The sequence below is a fragment of the Kwoniella mangroviensis genome, chromosome 3, assembly GCF_000507465.2.
Source record: "Kwoniella mangroviensis CBS 8507 chromosome 3, whole genome shotgun sequence".
Lineage (NCBI taxonomy): Eukaryota > Fungi > Basidiomycota > Tremellomycetes > Tremellales > Cryptococcaceae > Kwoniella > Kwoniella mangrovensis.
In genome coordinates, this window is record NC_088829.1 from 2,025,219 (window position 1) to 2,049,130 (window position 23,912).

The 23,912-nt window shown below is 46.0% G+C and overlaps 9 protein-coding genes across 9 annotated transcripts; 5 read left to right on the forward strand and 4 right to left on the reverse strand.

Moving 5' to 3' along the window:
- Positions 1-185: 185 nt before the first annotated feature.
- I203_108578 (uncharacterized protein) lies at positions 186-3,732 on the reverse strand (the record flags this gene model as incomplete). The annotated part of the gene is made up of 3 exons (XM_019151252.1): positions 186-1,782; positions 1,870-3,616; positions 3,693-3,732. 3 exons carry the CDS (start codon positions 3,730-3,732, stop codon positions 186-188), a joined length of 3,384 nt encoding a protein of 1,127 aa, XP_018999424.1.
- A 434-nt stretch (positions 3,733-4,166) lies between these two features.
- On the reverse strand, positions 4,167-6,104 carry I203_108579 (uncharacterized protein; the record flags this gene model as incomplete). The annotated part of the gene is made up of 4 exons (XM_019151251.1): positions 4,167-5,125; positions 5,198-5,363; positions 5,429-5,749; positions 5,814-6,104. The coding sequence occupies 4 exons, from the start codon at positions 6,102-6,104 to the stop codon at positions 4,167-4,169; spliced, it is 1,737 nt and encodes a 578-aa protein (XP_018999423.1).
- Positions 6,105-7,028: 924 nt separating this feature from the next.
- I203_108580 (uncharacterized protein) lies at positions 7,029-8,021 on the forward strand (the record flags this gene model as incomplete). The annotated part of the gene is made up of 5 exons (XM_019151250.1): positions 7,029-7,060; positions 7,301-7,346; positions 7,530-7,595; positions 7,695-7,798; positions 7,889-8,021. 5 exons carry the CDS (start codon positions 7,029-7,031, stop codon positions 8,019-8,021), a joined length of 381 nt encoding a protein of 126 aa, XP_018999422.1.
- Positions 8,022-8,475: 454 nt separating this feature from the next.
- On the forward strand, positions 8,476-9,905 carry I203_108581 (uncharacterized protein; the record flags this gene model as incomplete). The annotated part of the gene is made up of 9 exons (XM_019151249.2): positions 8,476-8,481; positions 8,561-8,830; positions 8,928-9,010; positions 9,077-9,272; positions 9,368-9,386; positions 9,461-9,508; positions 9,580-9,666; positions 9,747-9,756; positions 9,830-9,905. The coding sequence occupies 9 exons, from the start codon at positions 8,476-8,478 to the stop codon at positions 9,903-9,905; spliced, it is 795 nt and encodes a 264-aa protein (XP_018999421.2).
- Positions 9,906-11,398: 1,493 nt separating this feature from the next.
- On the forward strand, positions 11,399-12,727 carry I203_108582 (uncharacterized protein; the record flags this gene model as incomplete). The annotated part of the gene is made up of 4 exons (XM_019151248.1): positions 11,399-11,655; positions 11,721-11,841; positions 11,900-11,989; positions 12,050-12,727. 4 exons carry the CDS (start codon positions 11,399-11,401, stop codon positions 12,725-12,727), a joined length of 1,146 nt encoding a protein of 381 aa, XP_018999420.1.
- An 813-nt stretch (positions 12,728-13,540) lies between these two features.
- On the reverse strand, positions 13,541-14,916 carry I203_108583 (uncharacterized protein; the record flags this gene model as incomplete). Its single annotated transcript, XM_019151247.1, has 4 exons — positions 13,541-13,790; positions 13,905-14,104; positions 14,221-14,648; positions 14,739-14,916. 4 exons carry the CDS (start codon positions 14,914-14,916, stop codon positions 13,541-13,543), a joined length of 1,056 nt encoding a protein of 351 aa, XP_018999419.1.
- Positions 14,917-15,415: 499 nt separating this feature from the next.
- I203_108584 (uncharacterized protein) lies at positions 15,416-18,366 on the reverse strand (the record flags this gene model as incomplete). The annotated part of the gene is made up of 12 exons (XM_065518422.1): positions 15,416-15,552; positions 15,647-15,755; positions 15,814-15,930; positions 16,003-16,122; positions 16,198-16,253; positions 16,330-16,487; positions 16,546-16,826; positions 16,893-17,174; positions 17,233-17,593; positions 17,681-17,841; positions 17,907-17,996; positions 18,055-18,366. 12 exons carry the CDS (start codon positions 18,364-18,366, stop codon positions 15,416-15,418), a joined length of 2,184 nt encoding a protein of 727 aa, XP_065372787.1.
- A 1,723-nt stretch (positions 18,367-20,089) lies between these two features.
- Positions 20,090-21,301, forward strand: I203_108585 (uncharacterized protein; the record flags this gene model as incomplete). Its single annotated transcript, XM_019151245.1, has 1 exon — positions 20,090-21,301. One exon carries the CDS (start codon positions 20,090-20,092, stop codon positions 21,299-21,301), a length of 1,212 nt encoding a protein of 403 aa, XP_018999417.1.
- A 247-nt stretch (positions 21,302-21,548) lies between these two features.
- I203_108586 (uncharacterized protein) lies at positions 21,549-23,910 on the forward strand (the record flags this gene model as incomplete). The annotated part of the gene is made up of 9 exons (XM_019151244.1): positions 21,549-21,951; positions 22,020-22,247; positions 22,316-22,779; positions 22,845-22,855; positions 22,919-23,026; positions 23,085-23,257; positions 23,331-23,365; positions 23,424-23,561; positions 23,629-23,910. 9 exons carry the CDS (start codon positions 21,549-21,551, stop codon positions 23,908-23,910), a joined length of 1,842 nt encoding a protein of 613 aa, XP_018999416.1.
- Positions 23,911-23,912: the final 2 nt, after the last annotated feature.

A 23,912-nucleotide genomic window follows, 5' to 3' on the forward strand; every position in this document is an offset into this window, starting at 1 on the left:
AAAACCGTATTCGTGGGGGTGTTCAACGCATACTCGTAAATGATGTGGGAATTATAGTGCAGCTAGTCATAATTATCATATAATATATACACATGTACAAATGCAGTAGTAAAAAAAGAAATAAAAAAATTGGGGATCGATCGTAATCACTATAAAGTACATCATTTCATCCTTTCACCCCTTCCCTACGTCCTTATACTCCCACCCCCACTCAACCGACTACTATCCCCCGTCGGCACAGGCGCCAACGCAACATCTTTTCTCCATGAATCAATAGCTTCTCCGGGTTTATTCCCATTCACGGCAGGGTTGAAATCGTTGACACTCATGTTCATCGGAGGCATTTGATAGGGATTGAATCCCATTCCCATGTTCATGTTCATGTTCATGCCCATACCTAAATTAGGCATCGACATATTCGGATTATAGCCCATTCCCATTCCCATTCCCGTTCCACCGTATGGTCCCATTGGCATCTGCATTTGCATCTGTGGGTGACCTATCCAAGATTGAGCTTGACCATGATATGGTCCATTACCAAAACTCATCATTGAATTCCTACTATTCTCTTGATCTTGTTCGAATTGCCTCTGAGCCATTTGCGCTTGAGCTTTCTCAGCATGTTTGTACCCCAACGGTAAATCATCTTCTATGATCTCAGCTTTGGTTATAGGTTTGAGACCTTTTGATTTGGCCTGTCGAACGGCGAGTGGTAAATCATCTTCAGCTTGTTCGTCATCTACTTCTGCCGATAGAGGGGATCGACCACTACTGTGGGTCACACCAGGTATAGAGATGGATGAAGAAGAAGAAGGTAAATTCAACCCTAAAGATGTTCCTAATGGCTTTGTCACGCGTGTGGTAAAGGATGGTGATCGAGTTGCGATAGGTAATTCCGATAAAGGTACATCTTCATCTGAATCCGATTCACTCTCCGTCTCCGTTCGGACTTGTCTACCTGAACCACTGGCAGAAAAGACAGATTGTCTACTTTTGGCGTTGGCAGGAGCTAGTCTGGAAAGTGGAACATCTTCTTCCGGATCTTCATCTTCATCCGATTGTTCAGTACCTTTCGCAAGTGGATTCAGCGTCTGAGCAAAATCATGCGGAGCAGGTCCTGATTCAGAGGCGTTTTCATCATCCGAAGCGGGACTGAACAAACCACCCAAAGACAATTTACGTCTCTCTTCCTTTTCAGTATCCTCTTCTTCCTCCTCATCATGCGTATGCTCTGGTCGTTGTGCGGTAGCTTTCTCCGGACTATACTGAAGAGCAGGTGGAAGATCCGATGCTCTATGGATAGGTGATATACCCAAAACATCCTCTGTCGAAGTACCTTTGGGAATATCGAAAGGCGGCGGCGGTACGAAACTCTCCCTATTTTTACCTTTTCCTTTCGATTTCTTTGATTTCCTCTTCATCTCTTTCTCCTCTTCCATCTTCCTTCTAAATTCCGCTGCTCTCTTCTCCTCTTCTTGGATCATCTTCAATTTAGCCATTTCCTTCTCCCATAATTGATCTACCCCAAAGACAGATTTCGATTTGGCGATCCTACCTTGAGGATCGGGTACGCCGAGGTTGTTAGGCGAGGTAGGATGAATGTCACCGTTTGAATCGGATGACAGGAGCGGTGCACGACCTGCACCTCCGGGATAATGCACGGAGTGAGTTCTGTCGGCCGAGCCTGGTTGAGGAGGGGACGTTGGGGAGAATGAGATGGTAGGTGGGTCATACATTGTTGATCGAGCCATCATGGCAGGACGTGAGTCGCCTGTGAATACTCTGGAGTAGTAAGAATCGTCAGTATTAGCTTATAGGAAATAGCAAACAAGGAGATGATCAGGCATGCAGGTAAGAAACCTCACTCACCTCTGTTTCCCCTTTTGAGCCATCTTCCTAGCTTCCAACTCATCCATCAAACTCCTCCCATACAATTTACCAGGTCTTCTCTCTATGGCACTTTCATCCAACTCTCTTTGTCTCAACCCCATCTCCCCCTCATTCTCCGTCCCTCCTACAAATTCCTCATCCCTCAATCCATTGACCATCAATGAGCTCCTAAACGTCTTCTGAGACAAACTTAAAGGGTGATAAGACGATCTTGGTCTTTCACCTTCAGTCTTCGCTCCAGCAGGTAATGGTTTTTCACCCAACGTATAACCTTCAGGTAACTTGATTTGCCTCGGCTCGGGTGGACGTTCATTAGCAAGTAAAGAAGGCATGATGAGTGTCTTGGGTCGTAACATGGATAATCGATTCAATTGCAATTCGGCAGAAGTCGAATATCTCTTAGGCATCAATGGCCGACCGAATTGTTCAGGTGTAGGTATATCTTCCCATGTACGCTCTGGATCCTTTATACGTGATATAGGTGGTGGACTGGTCAAAGGTTGATCATCGGGTCCAGAATGAGGTTCAGTGGGAGAAGTCACTTCGTAGAACGATGATCTTGATCTAGCAGAATAAGGCTGTGGTCTCTGCTCTGATTCTCTACTATACGATCTACGTTGATTATGGTCATGATCATCAATCGATTGACGTTGGGTTTGTAAGACTTTCGGATCGAATCTAGATCCCAACTCAGGTGGTGGGGCAGGTAAAGCGAACGGATTGGGCATCGAGGGCTCGGTTCCCCCTACATCTTCATGTTCTAAATCCAAGTTTTCCAACTCATCATCCATTCTCCCAGGGGGAGGCGAAGTCCGTCCTCTTGACAAAGGTCGAGTATCAAATAACGACCCAGGAGTAGCTGGAAGAGGTATCATTCGGGGATCACTAATTTGTCTTCTTCTCGTGTTCGCATTCGTATCATCTCCTGGCCCCATGAGGTCATTCCTGTGTACACCCATCACAGTTGATGGTCTAGCAGCAGCGGTTTCTCTATTCTCAACCATCTCCCTTACCCTGGCTGCACTAGCTAATGCATCCGAGGTAAAATCGTACGAGTAATTTCTTCTCCTTTCTTTCTCTTGAGGTTGATTACCATTATAGCCTGACTGAGCCATAATCTGTTGATGTAGATCCGTGTCATCCAAGACATCTTGAACATGTATGGATCTGACCCTGGATCCAATAGGTGAAGGGATAGGCTGTGGAACGACAGAGTTGACAGTTACTCTTCTTGTATTTTCAGGTTTCTTTCTACCCGCGGATTTATCGTTGGTTACAAGATGTGAAGGTAATCCCCATCTCGCTACATCTACATCCCCCAGATCATCTCCTTCTCCTTGATCTACCACTTCCTCTTGTCTATCTAGATCGCTATTATTCGAAAGGATGATAGAGTTTGATCCGGGGGTAGTTGTGACATTCCAATCACTTATCGTACTTTGTCTAAACGATTGATTCTGACTTTTAGGTCTACCTTTCTCATCATACCCGGCTGCTCCTTCTTCATGACTATCTCTTTGATTCTGATTCTGATTTTCTCGATTGAGAGCGAAGGAAGATTCGAGTGGAGAAGGAAGTGAGGGAGGTGGTTGCGATAGGATCTTATGTCGTCGTGCGGCAGCTTGGGCAGCTTGGTAGGGTTGGAAGATAGCTGATTGTCGATGGTCCCTATAGGTTATCTCGGTGTTGGAAGATGGTGAAGCCAAGTCAGAGTCATTGTCATACTCTAAGGTATAGAATGCGATCAGTCAGTATACTCGTATTACATATCATGTCATAGCGCAGGGGGGAGTTTTGCTCACCCATCAACGCAGCTGCTAGCTGTAATCTTGAAAGCGGCATGTTGAGTTGATATTCGATCTCGGTGTCAGAACTTTATTCGTCTGTGACAAGAAGTTCTCGGTCATTCGTGAATCATCGTATTTTGTTCTCAAAGAATGGGATAAGTGAAAGGAGAACGTATAGAGGTACTTTTTCCATGTCTTTGTTCTTGTGATATAGAGGATGTACATGTTTCAATTCACCTTTGACCCGTTTCACACAGCCTCGTGCATCCGGGGTCTCCAACATTCCGAAACACGTGGAGAGGGGTGATCAGTGCGTTACCTGATGTCGTTGAATGACATGCGTGGGATAAGACGGTGGCACAGAGTGGTATGTACACAAAATGACATGTTGTTTATCTAACGATACTGAGAAGAGAGAGAAAAGTACGAATAAACAGTCCATATCCACATGAAAAGGTAATACTACAACTCATCCATCCAATCTATAATCTATACACCCCATAAACCACCATTATTCCTCCTCTCTCTTCCAGGATAATCATCCCCTCTACCTCCATTGTCATGGGCCATCGGACCTAGACCAAACCCTTGAGCATCCAACAGTTCATGTTCATCATGAAGGTCTCCATCCGGATCATCCTGATTCAACGGCGTATGCCCATTCCTATTCCTACCCCCCAGAGGTCTTCCATTCATACCTAAGAAACCTCTCTGGAGTACTCTAACACCTTGCCACGCCTGCGTGATGGGAGCAGTATAATACCTAATCTCTGTCGGTCGGGGTTCTGCGTTACGTGTAGGAGAAGCAGTGATAGTTTCCAAATTCTCCTCTTCTCCACCTTGTTCCATGGTACTCCCATCCGGGTTATTCCTATTATTGTTCGCAGCAGCTTGAGCAGCTTCACTCTCCCTCTGAGCATTCTTCAAACCTCTTTCGAACCTTTTCACTCTCCACCATCCACCCAAGCTAGTCAAGACGATGAACCATCCGATGGACATCATCAAGAAACTGAAATACTCATTTGCCCGTCCTACATCTTCGGCATTGGGTAATCCCATGAACCCAGCGAGAGTCATATTATGTCGATGAGCCCAAGTTTCAGCTTCCTGTGTATTATGCAGGATCGTGATCGGTCCATCGGGTTGGTTGGGTTCGGGAACGGGGTAAGGCCATGGTCCACCTGGTCCCCAAATAGCCTCGATGGCATTTTCAGCTGACGCGTCTTCGTCTGCGACTGAGGGTGTACCGGCAGGCGGATCGGGATCGGATGGATCGGAGGGAAATCTTCCGGTGTTGATCAAGTCTTCAGCCTTAGAACGAAGGTTGAGACCGATGGAGATGAGGGTCATACCAAGACCGACACGAGAACCGTATTTGGCGGCATGAGTCGTATGAAGGACGTAGGTGAGGAGGAAACCGACAAATTGGAAGGAGAATGATACGATCACTGGAAACAGCAAAAATCAGCATGAATGATGTGTTGAAAGCCAGATTGTCACGAAGAGACAGCTTTACTCACTGTTCCAGAAAAAGCCAAAGAAGTTACCACCGGGCATACCATCTATCAGTATCTCATCACCGCTCATCGAGCTCGACAACGGTCCAAAGGGTGACGAGGAAGACGGCAGAACGACGGTCGTATCCCAATATGGAGGTACAGCGTCCCTTAGAGCAGCTTGGTATGACTATAGGTATCATAACAATTAATTGTCCATCTGAAATGGAGCAGCTTGTGGTACAATCCACTTACAGGTGGACCCTCCTTCTGTTCATCCTCGGGTACATAATCCCCTTCATCCCTATTACCATTCTGATTCGTCGTATCCGGTCTCGCAGCTAGATTTCCAAATACACCGGATGATCCCGCACCTATTATCCTAGATGCAGGGGAACCATTCGGGGCATGACGCGGAAGAAAGGAGGAAGGTAATAGTCCACCTAGGAAGTGTCTTCGCTGTGGTGGTGTTAGGTGATAGGCGGGTGCGGTGGGGATGATACCGTTCGTATTGCCCGGTGCGGGATTATGTGATGAGTAAGGCTGGAATGGTGGGGGTGAGGATGGTGGAAGGGTCTACGATCCATGAACATCAATACATATTGTTCAATATAAGTCAATTAATTTGTAAATAACTCACATAATCTCTCTCAAAGTCATAGTCACCCGGCATTCTCTCATCCCTTCCACTCGCAGCATTATGAACACGACCTCTGCCTAACAACCCATGACTCTCCGTGTCATCTTCACCTTCTCCATCTGGCCCATCAAACGCAGCGTCCATTTCATCTGGATCGGGTATACCTCCCCTCGTATGATTGCGATTGGGAGTCAGTCGGAATGACCGGATGGAATGGAAGGATGTTCGTCGAGAGGGGGTGGCGGGCGGGGTCTGGTCAGAAGTAGCGGAGATGGGGGCGTAACGTGACATCGTGGGCTATAAGTAGCGGTCAGCGTTTATTCCTGACTGCATGCTTGGATCTTAGTTGAGGATCAGGTAAAGCGACGGTATCAGAGGGTGGTGCATGAAGTGTTCGCACAATGTATGATTGTTCTTATCCGACTTTGCACAGAGCACAGATGAAGGAAAGAGACAGATCGTAGCGACTTCTATTCATAATCATATATGAAATGAGGGATCGGAAAGAGTTTCATAAGGTGAGACTGCCATATATATCGATACTCACGGTACAAACTGTCGTTGAGCTATCGATGATATTATGAAGTATTGATGAACCTGTTCTTCTCACCAATCGATGTCACCCTCTTTGATGGGCTATAAGCCCCGCTGCCGTATACGTTTTGATGCGATGACCCGCTGTACCCTCCGGTAAGCCAGTATCTGATGAGTCGATAGGTCTGTCTGCTGAGTTGATCGTATACTAGATTGAAGATGAGGCGATAAAGGATGTATGCTATCAGAGTGATGGTTGTGTTTTAGACTGTATGCCTTCGTAAGTGCTAGCACTCACTACGCCCTCGTATCCTAACAGTGGCCATGTCCGAAGGTCAGAGGCAAGGAAGGCCACGCACGCCAAGACAAAAACACTGCATCGATCCATGGTTTGAAGTGCCACATCCCCGGTGTTTTGATTGTACGGTAAGGGAGTAAGTAACGTGGCACGGTTCCTTGGGATGTTGAATAATGACGTATAGCACTCACTGTTCAGTCGACATGGAATTGGGTGGAATCATAATCACACTACCAGGTGGTATATACACCATCCATCGTTTAACTCTCTACCTTCATTCCTTTCTTCCCTCACATAACATATAAACAACAATCAATAATCTAACAACCGGCTCATCAACTCAACTTCCTACCCATTCAAGCAACCTAGAACACACATCAACAATGTCTGCCACCGCTGTCATCTGGTCTCCCGAGTGAGTTTGACTCTTTCTTCATGTCGCTTGAATATCTTTCAAGAGGTCGATATACCACCTACTTCCCTTTTGCTTGATATGCCATATGACTTGGTTATTGAGCACCACACACTCATCGGTAACACCTCTTTATCCTGGGATACACCTGGTCTACTGACCGTCTCTCCTTCACCACTCTCGCTCAACCCGTCATGCCATATCTCCTTGGACAATTCACTGACCTTGCCAATCACATCGCAGGAACTCTCAAGAGGAATTCCTCGTATTCGTCGATGATGTTGCCGAGGTGAGTTAATCTCCATTTAGCACATCGGTGTGGTAGCTCGGATCCGAAGAGATACTTTACAGCACTACCTAGTGGGCGTGAGATCTCGGATCCGAGCTATTAGCTGTGATGCAGACCCACCCGCTGCTTCATGTCTGGCAGTCATGAGCTCATCAAAGCTGATTTTGACGTCTCCCGCTGTAGTACGAACGATGGAAAGCCGGTGCTACCGATATTGCCCTTTCTCGATTCGTCGGTAACTTCGCAGTTGTGCGTCGTCCTCGCTTCCCATAGCCCTCCTTCTTTCCTGTAGCTGGACATTCCCAGACGATCTGCGAAAAAAGCTAATCTCCATCCACTTTGATTCAGTTGAAAACTTCCACCTCAGTCGGCCATACCGGTAACCTTGGTGAAGTTTCCAAGCAAGAGATTCAAAACGTTTTCTTCGGAGGTGACAAGAACAAGCATGCTGAGTGAGTTTTGGTTTTTCATATACATCACTCGGCATATATGCTTGATCCCGACTGAGTTGCATCATACTGATTCGCTTCTTCGTACTGCAGAGATGCCATCGAAGTCATCCTTAAAGAAGGAAAGATCCACAAGGGTGATTACTCGCATTCTTACAAACTCACCTTGAACGCTGGTCGAGGTGCTGGATCCGTCAAGGGTGTAGGAAACACCCAAGGTCGATAAGTGTTTTGGTAGAATATATAAAGGGGAAACAGGCATAATGTAGAAGGAAGAAGTAGCTTTTGATCAACACATAAATTCAATCAATGAGTAAACCCAATGAAATCATGCAACATACATTCATCATAGTACCTCGTCTGTGATTGCGCATCTCGTTAACTGCCTTTTCCAAATTACACCAATTCGTATGGTTTTCGAAAATGTATGCTGGAAGAAAGAATAAAGAATACCTCCACTTCCACTGTTCGATGAATGTGAGGTGCCCCACTGTGAAGGAGATGAGGAATGTTCAGGCTAATAAGATGATAACGACGTCTACTGACATCATCGGTGGGCGAGTACCATCTACTCTAGCATATAAGTTATAGTATATAAGGATAAGTGGCCAAAGTAAACACCTAGATCAAAACCCATCACATAATCAAACCCACTAACAGACAGAAATTTCACAGAGAGAATGCCAGTAAGTGCCCAAGACGATACAACCTCAACACTGCCGGATTGCTGATTGATCTATGATCCATGATCTGTGATTCGACCAGCCTCAAACAGCTTTGATCGTAGGAGCCTCCAAAGGACTTGGACTAGCGCTCGTCAAGAAGTACTCTGATCTTATAGGGGTCACAAACGTGTACGCGACAATCCGAGGGTATATGGACGATAAAGAGAAATCGTCAACTTTCCCACAAGGTGTACATGTCATCGAAGATATAGATGTATCGGAAGAGGGAGTAGGTGATAAGATCGTAGAGGGTTTACAAGGTGCTGCTGTGGGATTGGTGGTGTATGTCAGTGGAATATTGAAACCTGAGGTGAGTACTTGTACCAATTACTTCTTAGAACCACGAAGTAAACCCACAAGGAGAAGTCCGGTACTGATATCATTCATGCCTTGCTTGGGCTTTCTAGGAAATGGGAAAAGCCAATTGGAAGGATGAAATCGCAATGTACACCATCTGCGCCATCGCTCCAGTCTTCGTAGTTCAATCGTTGTGAGTACCTTCATCAACCTTTCTCACAGCACCTTCGGTTCACCTTTTAATGACTCCTTCTTACAGACTCATGTCGTCATCGCTTGCTCCCGAAGCCAAGATCATCCTCCTCACTTCCGAAGCAGGATCCATCACACTACGTACCCAAGGTGAAGGTGGTGGGATGTACGGACATCACGGTTCGAAAGCTGCTGGAAACATGGTGGGACACTTGTTGAGTTACGATTTGAAAGAGAGGGGTGTCAGCATTGCGATGATTCATGTAAGTTAAGTGATATATACCTCCTCTACAAGACGAATTAGAAATGGTGTTAAGCAGGGTTGTATGCTGAGTTATAATCGCGAATTTGTATCTAGCCTGGATTCTTGAAGACTGGTAAGTGACTTCTAAGGTAGTCGAATACATGATATCGAATTGACGATGATTGAATAATCACCCATTCCGCGCAGAAATGACCAAAGACGCAGGGATGGAAGAGTTCTACGACAAGATGGGAGGTGAGTGAGCAATATATTGAACCTCAACGCTGTGTTGCCCACACTCATCAATTGTCGTATTTGTGTTACAGCTGTGACTCCCGAGGAAGCATCTGGGCCATTCGTCGAGTTTGCCGAAAAGTTGAATATCGACATGTCTGGTAAATTCTGGGCACCGAGTGAGTAATTTCTTTCTTCGCTAAAAGCGCTATTCTGAGGTTGCTTGAGCTGACGCATTACTATGTTTACCTTGGACTAGTGGGAGCCAGGTGAGTAGAGGTCGAGCTTTCTATCTATTCCATAAATCATGACATACTGACCGTCGTGTATGACGTCTTGTAGAGGAATCGGCAATGCTGAAGAAGTGTTGGGCAAAGAATGGACCAAACAGCCTGGTCCACTTGAATTACCCTGGTAAGGATAATCACATCGACGAATAAAAGGCAGAAATTTGTATTGTTAGTCCTGGAAGTGATCTCCTGTCATATTGATCAGTAAAACGTGTGTCTATCTAAACGAATGTATCCAGTATTGAATGCGAGTTATATCATTGTATGAATGAGCTCAATCTGTTCCCTCACGCGGTTTATCCTCATCAGCGTTACCCAACGGTGGCTTCACTACCGCTCTAGACGCAGTGTCACATGCACAAGGTATAACCAGTCAAGAAGCCTTGCGATCAAGGGTATTTATTACATCCTTTCCATTCACGAGGATCTTCAGACAAGAATAACAATGTAAACGGATTATCTTTTCAGCTAGAGATAGAAACAGACGATTGGAATTCGGACAAGGCGCTGAGTTGATCAGCCTCTATACCCATCATAATCATCTTCCTGTAAGGATCAAGAATAAACCTATCTTACCGCAGCAAGGATGTTAATATAAGTCAACGTACCTTGTAACGCGTAACGCTGGACTCTAATTTTCTAACCTTGCTTTGATATCAGCTCTATTCCACGAAGTGTACTTAAAGTAGATCTCGCAGCTCGCCTTGTCTCGACGAGAGGAACTATGGATCGAATTCATTAGGGACGGTAGGTTGTACCAAGTGAGGGCAGGTAGCTCAAGTCAGTTTCGTTTCAATAACACAGCTACTTGGACAGCGAAAGAGAGCTAGATCACTAGAGGGACTAGTACTCCATTGTTCTTTAGCTCAATCATATGGCTGACAGAACTCAGATAATTTACGAAGCGTCACTATACATACGTGAACTTTCACCGCTCTACTCATAATCCCGAACGAATAGGCGACTTTATCAATATCCTCACTGGCAATACTATTTCAGCGGATGCTGCAGCGTACATCGCACATGCCAAAATCGTTAGTGTAATTTTTATATACACAGGAAACGGTTTGAATGACATTGTGGATCCCAAATCCATAATTATTGCCCAAACGACTTAGTCAATTGACAGGCAGAATATTCGGCGCAATTATTCGTTCCGTCCGAGCGGGTTTTATGATTAGAATGCAATGGTGAATAGAACGATTCCCCGGACCCATGTGTTGTCTTCTCGTAATCGGCCCGTCACAAGTACCGAAACATCACATGCTGGATTTGTCAAAATGGGGTTTTTCGGTTTTTAGCATTGTTTTCGATCACTTAATTGACTGTTAGATCAAATTTCATTCGACCACCCTGCAATTTCCATGTTCCCGAATACCAGACCCAGTCCAAGCGGAGGCGCGATGATCATCTGACTGGGGCTCAATGGGGTTAGTCTGCCCTTGCCGCTCCGAGTACAGTTCCCGAAGCAGGATTTTCGTCATCGAGTCGCTCCTACATGGGGTATCAGATTCTCGAGATATAAAATAGGTCTTAAAGGGGACGTGACAACCTGACGAATCCCCATCTTCCTACAAATTCCCGAATAGATTCGTTCGTGTACATCTTTCGTCTTCCCACGATGAAGTCCTCTTTCCTCTTTGGGCTGCTCACTACAGTAGCGACCTTTGCGACAGCCAATGGCGATAGTCTTCAACCTTACTCAATCTACGCCTACGGTATCAACGCGACCTTCATCCCATATGGAGCGCGTGTAACCAGTCTGTATGTTCATGACAAGAACAATACCCCCCGAGATGTGGTCGTGGGATACGATGATCCAGCTCAATATGTCGAAGATACGGCTACCAATCATACGTATTTCGGTTCAGTCGTTGGGTAAGTGAATCTCATCGCTCTCCATCGAGACCCCGCCGATGAACTTGTAACTGCTTGATCAATAGGAGATATGCCAATCGAATCAGAAACGGGACGTTCACTGTAGGTGACACCGATTATCATGTGCCAACAAATGAACATGGGGGACAAAATACTCTACATGGTGGCTCTCAAGGTTATGACGATGTGAGTGGTCATGCCATGAGTCATGGACTCATTGCTAATCATACATGCTCCTAAATAGCGAAATTGGACCCTGACTTCACACAATACTTCCAGTATCACATTCAGTCTTATGGATCCATCCGGATATCAAGGCTTCCCCGGCGCGGTCGTGAGTTCATCCTATGCGGATTTCTTGCGATCGAATGAGCTAACGTCCGAGCCTCACCAGCTCACCCACGTCACTTACACTGTGACTTCACCACCTCGTTTAACCACTCGCATAGTCTCCGTCTCGCTTGACTCTTACACCCCTATCATGCTCTCGACTCATATTTACTGGAATCTGGGAGCATTCCAATCTCCCACTATTCTAAATGACACTTTGCATCTGCCCTTTGCAGACCGAATCATCGACATTGATTCAATCTTGGATCCTACAGGGGGACTTTCTTCCGTCAAACTACCTTGGCAGTCACCGTCTTTGCCGCTGAACTTTACAGAGCCTAAGCAAATTTACGAAGGAGCTCTTTACTCTCAGCAGTGCGGGGATGGTTGCACTAGTATCGACAACGCTTTCATACTCGACAGACCGCCGTATAGCTCAACGGAAGATGCCTCAGCACCAGCACTTCAGTGGACATCTGCCGATTCCGGTATCACCATGACAATGAAGACCAATCAACAGAGCTTGCAGCTATACAGCTGTGGTGGGCAGAATGGGACTATCCCTGTGAAAGCTAGTCAAGGCAGTGGGTATGTCGAGAAGTATGGCTGTCTGGTCATCGAGCCGCAACAATGGATTGATGGCATTAATCATCCTGAGTGGGGCCAGGACGATAGACAAGTGTTTGGACCTGACTCTCCACCTCAGATACTTTGGGCATCATATGATTTTACCACCAATTAGCTTGGAACGGATATGGCTAGCCGACTGATGAAGCAAAAAAAATAGCTTGGATGAGAATGCAGAGCGGTTCGTATATTGTGATTGATACCGTCGCAGCACAATCGAATGGATACAATCCATGATGTTTGACCTCTGAGACCGCGCTGGCAACGAAATTTTAGGCAATTATAGTAGAGTGTTCGGAGATTTTCATCTGCCGCGATGATCAAGCTCTCTGGTCCATTGATCCATCTAGAGTAGTGCTCTGAGGAATACAGCACTCAGATCGATTATTATAAATCATTAACATCGGTTTTCAGAGAATGAAGACTCGTCTGATTGGCCATGAAGCAAATGCATGTCGATCAATGGTGTACGTAAGGATGTGTTTAGTTACAACATATTTTAGGCAGCATGTTTCGTATTTTTGACAATCTGAACGTATATGTAGATTAGTAAAGCGGGCGACGCTCTGAAAGACAATTTCTTCCGTTTACTAAAGGTAGAGCTTATAACAAGCGAATACAGCTTCGTTAATATCAATAATTGAACATTCTTCACACTTCTGGCGGAGAGAATTTAAGCTGTTTAGCACTGACTACTGGCGCCATCACGCAGGCACATGTCAAAAAAGGTTCCTAAAGGGGATTTTCAAGGTGATCAACATGCGAGTCGTCCGATTATATGAATGTTCATCATCATGATCAATCGTGAATTACCCAAAGCGCCCAAAAGATTAACGCGAGTTTCCACCAGGTAACCTCTCCCTAAGTCACTTCTCACATCTATCCCAATGACAGAATTTCCAGAATTTCTTCGACCCCTTCCAACTCTTTATAAATCACCATAAAACAGTCTGATTCTCTGACTCTCAGGCCAGCCACAATCCTCCCCTTTAACAGCGACCCTAATATTTGGGAAACCCGCCTCAGGCATAAGGTAGAAATTGGGTTGTACCACCGTCCCATCTTGGTTGGTCCATTCGAAAATCATCTCTCCTCCTGGGGTGGGCGAATTCCAGATGGATGATTGGTCCCTGCCGAATCCTGGTGCCGTATAGCTTACTCTGCTGAGTCCTATACAGCTGAGTGTACAGTACAACGATATCAGCTTCAGTTTCTCCCTTGTCATTTTTGAAGAGAATCAACGGTCCAGGGATCGGTACGAGAAGGAGTGACATTCAAATCGATTGACTCACTTTCCATCATCTCCACCTAGGTTGTTTTTCGGACTACTATATCCATAATTCATGTACGCCGACCAATTCTCCCATGAGGCCCCTAAATGGGGTGAATCATATTGCGGGTCGTAGAATGTATCGTTGATTAGGATATTGTTGTTGGATCCAAAGGCGTCTTGTTGGAAAACGAATTTGGCAGCGAGATTCGAATCGTCGGTCTATCAGGAAAAGAGGAAGAAAAGAACAAGTCCAACAATACGCGTTAGCTATAGCCTCCTTCATGAACTGTTGAAGTCTATACAAAAGTCAAGCATAAAGTAGAGGTAAAACTCACCAAAGCCCATACACCACCGCCTGCATATTGACCCCACAAATAGCCTAAATCACCATTACTCGCCCCATCTCGTTTCGTATGAGCACTTGCATCGTAGTAGCTCGCTCGGACTGCTTGAGTCACCACTGGTCCCGCTTCAATAGGGTTCGACGGTTTTAGCGTTGGTGAAGAGGATTCCGACGTTGAGGCTGAAGCTGAGGAGGAAGTACTTGAAGATGTAGAGCTAGCACTGATACTCGCACTTGCACTCTCACTTGAATTGATGGATGAAGATCCTGAAATCGATAATGATACCGAAGGATCTACTGATCCTGACGATGATGATGACGACGACGAACTGGAACTGGTTGAAGGTGCACTTGTAATTACGTTGGAAGGGTTATTTTCTTGAACAGGAGGGGTCAAACTTGATTGCCTAGGTAATATAGCTATCCAAGACAAGTCAGCCCAAGTCAAATTCCGCGATCCTCTCACTCCTCCCCTTCCTCGTCTCGCTGAAAAGAGCTGATTTGACTCACTCTTGATTCTCGTTGGATCAAATAGCAACTTCGGTTTATTCAGTGGTAATCCCTTAGCTAGTCTTTCAGAGTTCGTCAATCCCTCCGTAGCTAGGGCAGTATCTGTGGGAGTGGGCAGAGGAGCCGGATAGGCATATGCCAGAGTGAGCAATGACAAAGATATGATCGGGATACGCATGATGGGTCGTTATTTTGTGATATGATCAAGTGGAAGAAGATATTCGAGGAATATCCCCTTTTTGACCTTCGCCTCGTACATATATATATGCATACCGACTCTTGGCCTCTGGCATACTGTGCCACCATGGCGCCCAGAGTAAGTTGCATGTGGACAACCGCCATGGCATATCAGCACATACCTTGAGTTGAGCTATGTCCTTGTATGGGATCAACCGGAACCGAACATGAAAAGAACAGTTGATAGTCTTTGTTCTTGGTAAACATGTAAACAGCCCCGATGGATGGGATGGTACAGGCACTGATTTTAAGGGACTCAGGAACCCGGACGTGCCGGGCAAAGACAAGACATGATGGGTAAGAACAAACAAGCGATGATCCAAGTGCGTGGCGTATGGTATGCATAGGGCTGGGCTGCGTCTACATTCCCATAAGGTGATATCTGAACTCTCCCTTGCCATCAACAACGCCATGGGTCTCGATGTCCTCAGTCCCCACGACTACTCAACATTCGGACAGTGATCCACGTTCCCTTCCGGATTGCCCCACCACGTAGGGAAGGGTTTACTCGGCCCACCCGCACCGAACACTGCGAAGGACAGGATGAACAGGACGAACAGACTCCCACCGTCGAAAGCTGCAGTGACAAGGTACGAGTAATCCTTGAAAAAGTGAGGTCGGTAGTTTCTCAATCAAGTAGTATTGAGTGAAGAAGCCTGCAAAGAGGATACTGAATATGACACATGATTGAGTTTGGTTGAATCCTAGGTATCCTGCATAGGCGAAGAATTGAGGTAGGTTCAGGTCTGAAGTTGATACCCTGCCTATCCGAGGGCCGAACTATTTCAATTGAGTTAACACCTATATCATTTGGAGATTTGCCATACGATAAACTCACGATAACGAAAATACGATGGAGAATCACGGCACCAGCACCGATTGCGAGACCCAGTGGTACGATGAAGTACTGCCCGCTCTTGCTATATAGATATTCGGCCAAAGCCCAGGTGGTCGCCTTTCCACCCAGACGCCAACATACAGTCAGCGAATGGGTATATCTTTGGCAGAAAACTACAACGTCACTCACAGATGTATTTAGACTTTGGAAGTAGGCGGGAGACCAAGTTGAAGAACCCGAGTTCGAATCGGTCAACAACTCTCGATGGGAATTCACAACGGAAATCATGGCGACGTAATTGATGAAAGCCTATTGAAACGGTACTCTTATCAGCAAACAGGTCTTAATGACACATACATCAAGAGGAGATTGAGTGGCACTCACGCCTAAGACCGTTCCGTATATTTGTGTCAACCACATGGCCCGAGGAGGAACCTTAACTGTGTGAAAGCAAGCAAATCAGCGTTCCGGATTCCAACGAATGGACGTGGTACTTCATACGATCATGCTACTCACGATATTCTCCCATCTTGAGATCACAAGCCAAATTGAGACTCTGCGAGATGACTGAATGAGACCAAGCCGAGAAATAGAGGTTTGCAACGGGTCTTCCAGGTGAGGTGAGGCCGGCTACCATTTTCATCAGTTGGTTGGTCGCAATACCGTTTCCAAATCTGCAATTGTTGTCACCCTTCAATCACTGAGCGATACTATCGATGACAGATGACATACCTCGAATACAAGATCGTACTGAAAGGTGCTACGACGGTCCCGAGTACCAAAGCTGTGACGTAGGACCCGGGGGATAGTGTGATATCCTCTTTGATAACCACGACTAGGCCCAAGATGAAGGCAACCACCAAGATAGGAATATACCAATACCAAGGCGCTTCTTTGTACCTTTTCATAGCGTTGTGATGCCTATCGTCGAATACACCTTTACGGCTGTTCTTAATCGCTGTCCAGATATCTTTACCCCAAAAGATGATGCAGTGCGTGATGACACCTCCGATCTGCGGACACAGGGGACAAAATCAACATCTATGCGAATGTTGACTACTGCAGGGATAGCCACTCACCGCTGCATTGCCAATGATCATCGCCCAAACATAAGTAGATGTCACTTTGGGTAAACCGTATTCGGCCAGCTTCTGCTTATCTAGAACCCCATTTACGAAGACTTCCGTCGAGACGTATCTTCCACCATCGGCAGTTCGTAGAGAGATTGACAAGAATGGGAGACTTCGACCACCCCACGCATCACCGTAGTACACTGCCAGGAATGCGATCCAGCACACAACAATACCTATGGCGTAATTACCTTGTAGCTTTAGTGGCATCGAAGTAGCTGCAGACGTGATCTAATACATGTCCAATTTTCAGTGATGACTAATCAAGAGCAGCTGGAAAACCACTCACATATTGCCAATCGAAACTGATATTGAGAATTCCCAAACCCTCATTACTCAATGACCCTCCGAAAAGATTGGTCAAGATAGCCCCCTTTTCCCCGGTGGCATTCATTGAAGCCAGACAAGGGATCGATACCGAGTTCAACCACGGGAAAATGTACGCGGGGAAAAATTCGTATATGAACATGCCTCCGAAAGAGTACCAGAATACTCGGAGTGGTTTCGAGTCTCGTATAGTGTCCCAATGCAGGGTTCGTAGCGATTTGACAGTAGGTATATTGGTCCAGTACACTGCTTCTACGTGCCAAACGGTGATGGGTCGGAATATACCAGTTAAACCGTATCCAAACAGTCCTATACTCAGAGTACTACGTAGACATCAGGACGATCAGCTGAATATGATCTCGATCATGCAGCATGTACAATAGAAGGTATGATGGGATACGATGATTTACCTGAGGATTACAGTGGTGGGAGTCAACTTGATGTCGTAAAATAGATTTTGGACCGTAAATACTGAAATACCCACTGCACCATTGGAAGCTGCAGATGCACTTATGGCCGCAATGAAGTGTTCCTTCAGACGGAACGCGGACGGATTGATAAATTTGGCGAGCTTGATGTAGAATGGCAAGGATCCAGAGCCATGTTTCGCCCGCCATCTCTTTTCCAAGTGGTCACCTCGGGGTAACAGTGCTGCCCAACCGTTGCCGAGGAAGTATAGGATGAAACAATGAACGAGCCGCTGATCGTCACATTGGTAGGTTTGAACTAGAACGATATGACCTGTATCAGCTCGGGGAGCTCAGGAGATCGCGGGGAGACTCACCAAGTAGATTTGATTCATAGAAGCTTGGAAACAAGCCATGATGGTACCCAAGACCATACTCCTGAAGATGACAGATGGATCACCATCGTCTCTGATCGACAATAGATGGTCTGCGGCATCACGCCCTGTTCTGATTATATGACCTTCTTCGGAAATATTATCGTGTAAGAATGATTCGTCGGGTTTACCGACAGCCACTTTCTCTTGATCATTGGGCAGACCAATGTTTTTGTCAGTGGCAAATGCTTTACCTTCAAGGGGAGGTACAGGCCCTTGTCCCACTATGGAATTTAGGATGGCGACTTGGTCCATCTTGGAATTCGGAGGTTTTGCCTTGTTCAGTTCGAGGCCAGTGGATATAATAAAGTGAAAAACTGATTTTCGGCGACATTGCACTCAGTACTTTATATCTGTCAAGCCTTAGGACTACCATGAATCACTCGTCAGTGTGTTTTCTTCCCATCTTGAATGAGATACATGTCGATGGATGGTGTGATTATGATGTGATCAACGACAGTGTATTTCATGAAGCAGATTTCGTGCGTTTGACGACTGTGACGGAGATACGAACGAGCAGAAATGGCAATCTTGCTCCAAAATTAGGTCCAAGAAACGAGTAGTTCCGTTTGCTTCGAAAGAATACCCGATGAAATCAGCGGAAAAGTTGGAGTGGAATTGAAAAGGTAGTGGTAACCATGCGGTTCAAAGGGTTCCAAACGATCCCGACCATGCGGTACACAATTCATCCAGTCACTCAACATTCTTTACATCTCTGGCGAGGAAAACTTGAGGTTATTAAGCACTGGTGGCGCTATCACTCAGGCACATACATATCAACAATCTTAGGGTCACAGCGTTTTAAAAGGTGATCACCATGCTGCTTTATCGCTTAATCCTCAAGCAATTAATGGCGTGCTCAAAATCCTGGCCAAGCTCCGGGTGTTCCTTCGTTGAGCCGGAAAGGCGTCGCCGATGAAAGCGTCTCAGTCCAGCCTCGGTGCCATATGTTCGACGTCAAAACGACCATCTAATGGATGCGTCCTACTAAGAGCACGCCATGAAATCATCATGGCCCTCAATGGAGCCACATGGCAGAGCAATTGGCCTGGGTAGTTTGCCTATGCGCTTTTCACACCTTTCTTTCTCATCGATCCAATGTGGAGTGGGAATCAAAGCCACTCTGAGCTTAACAATCAGGCTATCCACAAGTACAGAGGACATCAAAGAAATCGATGCAGAACCGCCCCCTCAAGAGAATGAAAGTCCCTCAGTCCCACTTCAATGCAGGCTGATTAGGTGATCAATGTACCTAATGAATGCCTCTCTATCCCACAGTACAGTTGTGGAATTCATCTGGTAGTGAGGCAAACGGTCAATCGTGGACATGGTCGACGTGTTCGTCTCTCGAAATTTCACCTCGATTACGCTTTCGATCGGCCAGGCTACACCAGTTTTCCCAGATTCTGGGGCAGGTTCCACAAGCCAATACCTTCTACTCTCCCAGCTCACAACAGCCCCAGATCAGGATAGTCCAAGACAGTACATGTTCGACTTTGACACCTTTTGGACTAAATACAGGCTGCCAATTTTCCCTCCTGCATTTCCGTTTCGTCTTTGTGACCTTGTTAGACGTATCATACTGATGTGGCTGTAACATCAGACCTGCGTGTCACCGCGTCCTTAAGCCTCCTGATACCTGCATGAAGTGTATAAAGCGATATATTCAAAGGAAGTCAAAGACCTCGACGTCCTTGTCGATCCTTTCGGTGTTCTAAACTCGTTTGGTACCTTCGAAAGGAGAGTACGAGACCTGACTTTTGCTCATATGGTACAAAGGTGATCGTTTTCTGACGATTTCGTAGAGTATAAATATCTATCAAATCGAGTCGAAATTTCAGAATGAATCGAGAACATCATCAATCATCACACAAGTCCGACTCACTTATCTCAAATCATATAAAACCCAGCTCTTATCTATCTACTCAAAAGTAAAGTAACTCAACCGATCTCAACCGGTAGACATCCACAACACAACATGACATGCGTGCTTACCACCACCCCAGCTCAAGCACCCGCTACCAATTTTTCCCATCCAGCTCTTTTGACTGGACTCGCTTCACCACCACTCACACCTATTTCACCTACCACCACTACCACTATCACCAAGCGAAACTCGCCCCATGTAAGCTCCAAGCTTCAGCCACCTGAACCATCTTATGCGATGCTTCGAGCTCACCATGCCTACGCTCTGAAATACACCATCGCCAAATTGAGATGGGACCAAGTCAACAACTTGTACTTGCCAGGTCAAGATGCTGATTGGAATCATAACGAGATGATCAACAAGTTGGAGAAAGAACTGCACAATGTTCAAGAAGCTCAAAAAGGGTTGGATCAATTCCCTAATTGTTTCGCTCCTATCGCTTTCCCCAAAGCTCACGGTCCACTTACCAAGGAGAAGTTCGAGGAGAACAAGAAGGCTGAGATGGAGAGAGAGAAAAAGATCAATGAAGAGTTGGAGAAGGTCTTCCCATTTCTGAAGAGGTTGTTTATTGGTCCACTGACAAAAATGCAAGCTAAGAGGGATTTCCTACTGAGAGAGCAATTGAGGGATAACGATCTGGAGGATATCTCAATGCTGATCCCTACTGAAAATAAAAAATGGTTGATGGCTCAACAAGAGAAAAAACAAGCTAATCATCCGACAAACAGGAAATCGTACGAACAACAAAGATACGAAAAAGAAAAGCAAAAAGTGGCGGCTCATCTTGAATTCCTCGCCAAACAAAAGAAAGAACAAGAAGAGAAAGAACCACCTAGAAAGCCTTTAGGACCACTCACCAGAGAAGAGTGGATTGCAACTTTACCTGTCTACGGACCTAAGACCTACGACGAGGTGATGTTACCCAGTCAAAGGGAGCAGAGACATAATATCATCAGTTGGTTGCAAAGACCTTGGGGAACGTATAACAAGAAAGCGTCCAAAGCGATGGAGGCTTTGGTTGAGCTTGCCAAGGAGTCACTTGAGGAGGAGAAGGTTCTGAGGGAGAAGTTGAGGATGAGGAAAGAGGAGTTGAAGAAGGTCGAGCTGATTAAAGCTCTTGAGGCGAAGAAGGCGGAGGAGGAAGAGAAGAAGAATGCACAGGAGGATGGCCAGGGGGAGGAAGGAAAGAAGGCAGAACAAAAAGACGAGGGACACAAGGCAGGCGAAGAGCCAGCCAAAGTTGCAGAAGCTAAGAAAGAGTAAAGCTGTCTGTATATACAGTACTGGGATGGCGACAGTATATCATGCATTTGTTGTCGATTATCTGTCACTCTTGCGCTTGTCCATTATGCGCTACCGGCGATCTCCGATAAGGTTTGGGTGGATATGATCATCGAGCAGACTGTGATGACAAACAACTGACAACTCACAACTTAATTTCAACTTATATCTCCCATCCAACCTCTACAATATCTCCTAAAATAACATTGTACATAGCATTGCTGTCGACATGTCAGCTATAATCATCACGACTACTCCGTACACACGGACGCACTCTCATTCTCGAACAAGATCACGTCCACCTCATTCACGCGCTCAATCTCAGATAGGAACTCCTGTCAATGAACAGACTCCACTCCTTTTGCGCCCTCCCTCACCCACACCGAGCTGTACTTCCTCCGTATCAACTTATTCATCCTCTTCTGAGACTCTCCTCCGGTCACCACCATTGAAAGATTCCATCAGCTTAGCGAGGTTCTGTACAGTCTGCGCTGGGATATGGTCAGCGAATTTCGTATTTGCCTTTCAATCGACTGCTATACCCACCTTGGCACCGGAGATAGGAAGCTGGTTCGAGCATGCTGAGCTGGCGGCTTATCTAGGAAGTGGATTTACTCTAGCTAGTACCGCAGGTAGGTCTTATCAACTGAAACCCAGGTACCAAAGCGTTCACAGCTGATGAACAATTGCACGCTATCAGTGATACCCCTCTATGGGGTATTCATGGAAACATTAGGACGCACGTTTGCGATGGTCACTGCATGCGCATTCTTCGGTGTAGGAACGATTCTATGTGCCATGTCTAACCACATGTATACTTTGATAGGAGCTAGGATATTCGCTGGGCTAGGAGGTGGTGGATTGTTGACTGTCTCTAGTGTGATTGTAACCGACCTGGTACCACTGAGGGATAGAGGTTTTTACCAAGGTATGTAAATCTGATCTAGTCTATCTAACTTCATTCTAGCATGATCTGCTAAGTTTTCGTTCTCTCAGGCCTCATGATGACCATCTTCGGGTCAGGATCGATGTTAGGTGGACCATTAGCAGGTTGGCTTACAGATAAATACGGCTGGCATTGGTCTTTCTGGGTTCAATTACCCATCATCGTCTTCTGCGCTGTGATCGTATCTATCTTCTTACCTACACCACCAATCCCACCAACCCATCAATCTCTGCTTAGCGGCTTGGCATCTCTCGATTGGCTAGGTTCCTTCTTCCTGATCACCTCGGTCACCACGCTCCTATTGGGATTCTCCTTCCACACTTCATACCTCGAACCCTGGTCGGCACCCATCGTATGGGGAATGCTACTTACCTCCGTCATCAGCACCGGTCTGTTCATCTATACGGAAACCCAGGTGAAGAGACCGGTCGTACCGTTGGAATTATTCAAGTCTAGCCATATAGCTGCTATCAACACCTGTGGTTTCTTCCTCAGTGTGGGCAATCAGGCTTTTGTGAGTGATAGTCGCAAACCATTAGCACGATACCATTGACTGACTTACTTGATTGGTTATCACAGATGTATCAGATGTGAGCTCATCAATGAATTTTAGTTGTAAACCCTGCGAGGATTGAGCTGACTCTTGTCGGTAGTCCCGTTTACTTCGCTGTCATCGTCAATACATCTACCGCTCAAGCTGGGCTGATCATGTCATTGTGTGGTGGGTTGGGTTTAGCGACCGGATCAATGGTCGCAGGACAGTGAGTGATACACTTAGGTCCACGTCGAGATTTCTAAGACGCTAAATTCTGACAACAGGTATATACGCTCAGGTCATTCGTGGAAGTACCTCGGTCCAATCGCTTTATTCCCTCCGATCGTAGGATCCATCGTCGCTGCTATGTGGGATCCAGCGTGGACATGGTGGAGTTACTACGCTACTGTCCTACCTTGTGTTCTGGGTTACTCGACATTCTTATGCGTACAACTAGGTGAGTCAATGAAATTCGGAGGATAGATGAAGAAAGCTTCGAGTTTGGCTGACTAGAAAATGTTATTGAATAGTCGCTCTCATCTCAAGTGTGGACAGTAAGATCATGGTGAGCTTGCCAAGCCGTATCCGGCTTTGTACAAATCGAAAGCTAACTTGATGAACAGCCCAAAGCTACCGCTCTCATGTACACTACACGAAGTCTTGGAGCCACTCTTGGAGTCAGTATAGGTGGATCCGTCCAACTGGGTGCTTTGGCAGGCGATCTGAAGAAGCAATTCAAAGGGATTGATAATGGTAATGAGGTGAGTTACGGTCATATTTAACATCCAAGATACAAACAAATGACTCTTCCGCTCTGTATTTCCATAGATCATCTCAGCGATCCTTCATTCCAAATCAGCTATCCGTCTCTTACCTCCCTCTCTCCGAGAACTAGCTTTAGCATCTTATAGTCACTCTTTATCCGTCGTATGGGTATTCTCAGCAATCATCGCTACGATTACATTCATCAACTCGTTCTGGATCGAAAGTAGTGAGGTGCACAAGGATGAGGCAGACGATCAGTTGAGAAAAGGGTTGGGTGGTGTGGTGGAAGGTGGTTTCGGGGAAGGATTGGGTGAAAGTACGATAGAGGGAGAGACTAGGGAGTAGAT